Below are 5,000 nucleotides of genomic sequence, written 5' to 3'. Positions count from 1 at the left end.
TAAAGTTTACAACCGGCATAGTAGTAAGGTAGCTGCCACCAGGTGTAGATCGGTAAGAGGATGCTGTGGACTCGTTAATGAGCGGTTGCAAATGATATCAAAGCAATGACTTACGGAAGCATGTGACTGAGATGGGGAGCAGTATCTAAGAAAATACGACGCTCTCTAAGGGCCTCCTTTACTAGTTTCCATTGTTCTAGCGGGAATTCAGTCAGTAAACTCCGTTGATATGTTCTAACAAGGGCCAACGCTTACCATAGTCAAGCTCAAAGATAGCTTTTTGGAGATAACGGACACCACCGTGGACAAGTTTCGTACTCTTTGAGGACGTGCCGCTGGAGAAGTCGTCTCTCTCTACACAAGCCACTTTCAAACCTCTGCTAACGGCGTCGAGAGCTGTACCAGCACCTGTGGCTCCACCGCCGACAATCAACAGATCGAAAACGTCGTCGTCGTCCTCCTCCTTTTTTTCTCCTTTGATTTCGCCGATCTCCGGTCCGCTCTCTTGAGTTCGATTGACATAGATGCCCGAAGTGGCCAGATGGCTAAGCATCTGATCACGTGTAGGCGGCTTCCACGAGAGGTTGGCGGGCCGTTTGACATCATAGACTGATGAGGCATCTTCTAGCCGAACTGGCTGAGGACGGAAGTAGAGATAGGCAGAACCGACTGCAAGGGTTGTGGTGGTTGTGACGGCGAATGCACGTCGGCCTGGCATATATGACCTTCCGCGGAACATGGCAGTAAACTAAGAATGGATGAGGATGAGCTGGTTACAGGTGACAACGATTTCTTTTTCAGGGGTAAGATGATGGAAAGGCGAATCGGAAAAGGAGATGAAGCTGCCTTTTAAAAAGGGCTGCGTGGCTGAGGGACGATTCTTTGGTTTGTACCTAAGCTAAAAACAGATGCTGTCACCGATTAAAAAGTTTTTTGGGTACTCACCCTTTTCTCGACAACAACGTCAGAGAACTAACTATGAAGTCATCTCGGTGCTCGGCGCATGGGGATTCGAAGTGGAGGCCCAGGCGGCACTGGCCGATAATGGAGAATGGGCGGAGTACCCCACGCAGTACGGCGGCGGATCTGGAGGAGCGGCTGCCACATTCAGAGCCGCCCGGGCCGTCCCGGGCCGTGCGTCATAGCGGTCCATGCCGGAGTCGGTTTTGGACTACTGGCGGGCGCGACTCGCGAGCTCATTATTATTATTATGTACTCCTCTTCAATTCTTTTCCTCTCTTTCTCCTCCTTCTTCCCCATAGCGTATTCTCTTACTGTATACCTGGCCCCGGTTCCGGTATACGCAGCTGCCATAACAGCTAGCCTCCCAAAAGGGAAGCAAAAACAAGCAAATCGGAGGGGCCAGTGGACATCTTTTGTCCCCTCGGTGCCTTTATTTTTCGGCCACCTTCATCCGGCCCGGCCAGACCAAAGGACCTACATCCCTTGTCTTTTTTCAGCCACGTTCAAGCGGTCGCCGACAAGTATAATATCTTTATCACGGCTGCTTTTCTTGTCATCCCCATCTCGATAACCCATTAGTAATAATGTTTCGCGGTAGGTCTTACATGCCCGGTCGACGCGCTTTGGTTTTCACCACCGCGACCACCGTTGCTGTTGGTTCTGCCTATTATGCTCTGCGACCAACCCCCCTACACCTTGACTCCCAGCATGTTCCTCTCACGAAGCGTCGTCCCGGACCACTTTGGGCACCTCCCTCCCGTGAGCAGATGTTGGAGCATCTCCGAACTTCTGGTATCTACATCCACCGAACCGAAGAAGGTGGACCTGAGCCAGGTGCCGTTCTGCGAAAAGATGAAGCGGAAAGCGAAGGGGACGATGTATTTGACCTTCTGATTGTTGGCGGCGGTGCTACCGGTGCTGGTACTGCTCTTGATGCTGCTAGTCGCGGTTTGAAGGTTGCTTGCGTTGAGAGAGAAGATTTCTCTAGTGGTACGTCTTCAAAGAGTACCAAACTGGTCCACGGCGGTGTACGATACCTCCAGAAGGCGATCTTTGAGCTCGATTATGGTGAGTGCTGTGATTTAAATAATAGTAAAGTGCATTGTTGACATCAATATTTTTCTCGTAGAGCAATGGAAATTGGTGAAGGAGGCTCTTCGGGAGCGTCGAATCTTCCTTGAAACTGCCCCACACCTGAGCCACATGCTTCCGTAAGTGGATAGATCTTCGTAATCTTCACTCTTGAGCTAACCAAAAGAAAGGATTCTTCTTCCGATCTACACTTGGTGGCAACTTCCCTATTACTACGCCGGATGCAAGCTCTACGATTTCCTTGCTGGTAAAGAGAATATGGAAAGTGCCTACTGGATGGGTAAGGGTAAGGCTCTTGAGGCTTTCCCAATGTTGAAGAAGGACGGTCTTGTCGGTGGTGTCGTGTACTACGACGGTCAGCACAATGACTCGCGGATGAATATTTCCCTTGTCATGACTGCTGTGCAGCACGGTGCGGTTGTTGCCAATTATGTAGAGGTGACCGAGCTCCACAAAAAGCCTGATCCTTCACGTGGTGGCCAGGAGAGAATCTGCGCAGCAACTTTGAAGGACAGACGGACCGGTGAAACATGGAAAGTCCGAACTAGAGTAGGTCGCAAATCATGTTTTGACGCCCAAGTTGCTGATCATTTGGTAGGGTGTCATCAATGCTACTGGCCCATTCAGCGATGGCTTGAGAAAGCTCGATGAACCTACTACGCAGGACATTGTTGCTCCTAGTGCTGGTGTTCATATCACTCTCCCTGTGAGTGCTCTAGCAATCTCTCCGCTTCCATGTTCTTACTCTATCTACAGAATTACTACGGCCCAAAAACCATGGGTTTGCTTGATCCCGCCACCTCCGATGGTCGAGTGATCTTCTTCCTTCCTTGGCAGGGCAATGTGATTGCCGGAACTACAGACTCCCCCACTAAGGTTTCACAAAACCCCATCCCAGACGAGAAGGAAATTCAATGGATTTTGGACGAGGTTCGAAATTATCTCTCCCCTGATGTCAAGGTCCGACGTGGTGACATCCTATCTGCGTGGTCCGGCATCAGGCCTCTCGTCAAGGACCCCAACTCCAAGAATACCGAGTCTTTGGTCCGAAATCATATGATCAACACTTCCAAGGGTGGTTTGTTGACCATCGCTGGTGGCAAGTGGACTACCTAGTGGGTGTAATGTTCTCTATGATAGACATGACAGTGCTGATGACTTTATCAGTCGAGCTATGGCCGAAGAGACGGTCGACGTCGCCGTCAAAGAGTTCAACCTCAAGCCCAACGGGCCCTCACAGACTAATCACATCAAGCTTGTTGGTGGCCACGCTTGGTCCAAGACCATGTACATCAAGCTTATCCAGCAATTCGGTCTTGAGACTGAGGTTGCCAACCATCTCTCCGAATCCTACGGTGACAGGGCCTGGACGGTGGCATCAATGGCTAAACCCACCGGTATGTCAACAGTTTACGAAGGGATCGTTTTTCAGTCGACTAACACTAGCCAAAATCAGGTGAATCATGGCCCTTCCATGGTGTTCGTCTTTCGAAACTTTACCCGTACATTGAGGCCGAGTGCCGATATGCCTGTCGATGTGAATACGCACAAACGGCTGTTGACTTTATTGCCCGCCGAACGCGATTATCCTTCCTCAACGTCCAAGCTACGGTCGAGACCCTTCCTAGAGTTTTGGAGATTATGGGCGAGGAGCTTGGTTGGGACATGAAGAGGAAAGAGCAGGAGTTTGACGACGCTATGGAGTTCTTGAAGTCTATGGGCCTGCCTCAGGTTAGTCAGATCGCAAGCTTTCAAGCTTTTGCACACGAGAAGCAAGATCAAGAGTCAAAAGCTAATGGGTCATTCGTATCAGCACACCAAGCTCAAGCTTTCCGACGTTGAGAAGAGTCATGGCCATATCGGTCCTCTTGGTCTCGCTCAGAAGGAGGAAGTTGCTCTTTATCAAAGAGCTCAGTTCACTCCCGACGAAGTCTCTCACTTGCGTACTCAGTTTGAGCGATTCGACTTTGTAAGTTTATTTCACATCATATAGCCCGACATGTGGCTGAAAGAAGTTTGATAGGACCATGATCAACGTATCACCCGCGCTGATCTCATTCACGCCATGACTGGTATGGGTTATGACGCGTCAGTCGAACTGGCCGACTCTATCCTCCGAGAAGTCGACTTTGGACGAAAGGGCGAGATTGACTTCCAAGATTACCTTGATATTGCCGCTGGTCTTAAGGAGTTGCAGCTCGAGAATGCCTTCACTCACTTGACCCAGCTTGACTCTAGCAGGAAGGAGGCAGGCGCAAGGGATATTGGTGACCATGCTCATGAATCCAGTGAAAGAAGAGAAAAGAGGAGGAAGATTCCCGTTGAGAGATCTGGTGGAGGTGCCTAAGGAGTAGTGTTCTGTGGGAATTAATTAATATTATAAACATTAGGGCTTTCTGGTTTGTTGTGTGAGAATGAATACCTTGGATGCGTATGCCAGTACTGGCCAACAGCGTCGTTTGACCTGTTGAGTCCTGTGTAAGATCATTTCAGGTAGCCTTGATATCTGGACTGATTTTATCATCATCACCTATGAGAACCTTTCCCATACCGTTTGGACACGATTGATAATTCCGTGCGTTTGCTTGGCCGCTGAGAACGTTTGTCGAAATGATTCGTGATCGGTAATAGCTTGAAAGATGTCATGGAGATGCTAAATATGAGAACGCTTATCCGACCATTGACCTGGCCCACGAGGCCATAACGCCGAGACTGGGGAGAGATTCACGCTGCCTTTACGGCGCAATGACCGGATTAACAAGAGATGCCTGAATCGCTTATTATTGTCGCTCTGTGAATCGAGCCTTTGGATGAGAGTTTCAACATCGAACTCTACTGTCTTCAGTCGACTTCAATCTACTCGGCACATGAGTCGAATGGTATGAATCAGTGCATAATCAGATGGTGTTACACAAATGTCCAAATTTAGACATAGTCAATCGCTC

The 5,000-nt window shown here is 49.5% G+C and overlaps 3 protein-coding genes across 3 annotated transcripts in view; 1 reads left to right on the top strand and 2 right to left on the bottom strand.

Annotated features, from left to right (window-relative positions):
• Positions 1 to 936, bottom strand: part of CNC04320 (conserved hypothetical protein) — a 2,691-nt gene extending 1,755 nt beyond the window's left edge. The window contains exons 1-3 of the mRNA XM_569685.2: positions 256 to 936; positions 115 to 196; positions 1 to 63 (exon numbers count right to left, since the gene is read on the bottom strand). The exon at positions 1 to 63 is cut by the window's left edge and continues 122 nt beyond it. Of these exons, the coding sequence (XP_569685.1) occupies positions 1 to 63; positions 115 to 196; positions 256 to 739 (629 nt within the window). The 5' untranslated portion in view covers positions 740 to 936. The remainder of the gene's footprint in view (positions 64 to 114; positions 197 to 255) is intronic.
• Positions 937 to 1,243: 307 nt separating this feature from the next.
• On the top strand, positions 1,244 to 4,490 carry CNC04310 (glycerol-3-phosphate dehydrogenase, putative). Its single transcript, XM_569683.2, has 9 exons — positions 1,244 to 2,031; positions 2,093 to 2,174; positions 2,226 to 2,604; positions 2,654 to 2,761; positions 2,812 to 3,170; positions 3,223 to 3,452; positions 3,512 to 3,786; positions 3,869 to 4,024; positions 4,079 to 4,490. Exons 1-9 carry the CDS (start codon positions 1,548 to 1,550, stop codon positions 4,400 to 4,402), a joined length of 2,397 nt encoding a protein of 798 aa, XP_569683.1. The 5' UTR covers positions 1,244 to 1,547; the 3' UTR covers positions 4,403 to 4,490.
• Positions 4,491 to 4,928: 438 nt separating this feature from the next.
• Positions 4,929 to 5,000, bottom strand: part of CNC04305 (hypothetical protein) — a 546-nt gene continuing 474 nt past the window's right edge. Inside the window, exon 2 of the mRNA XM_024658438.1 lies at positions 4,929 to 5,000. This exon is cut by the window's right edge and continues 6 nt beyond it. The gene's annotated coding sequence lies outside the window, so the exon portion shown is untranslated.

This window comes from Cryptococcus neoformans, assembly GCF_000091045.1.
Source record: "Cryptococcus neoformans var. neoformans JEC21 chromosome 3 sequence".
NCBI classification, from domain to species: Eukaryota; Fungi; Basidiomycota; class Tremellomycetes; order Tremellales; family Cryptococcaceae; genus Cryptococcus; species Cryptococcus deneoformans.
This window is presented reverse-complemented; position numbering and strand designations above follow the sequence as displayed.

Bases quoted from the DNA above. Each gene is read 5' to 3' on its own strand.
- CNC04310 (XM_569683.2), top strand. From the start codon at position 1,548: ATGTTTCGCGGTAGGTCTTACATGCCCGGTCGACGCGCTTTGGTTTTC. The intron at 2,032-2,092 runs GTGAGTGCTGTG...TTTTTCTCGTAG, and splicing joins GATCTTTGAGCTCGATTATG to AGCAATGGAAATTGGTGAAG. The intron at 4,025-4,078 runs GTAAGTTTATTT...GAAGTTTGATAG, and splicing joins AGTTTGAGCGATTCGACTTT to GACCATGATCAACGTATCAC.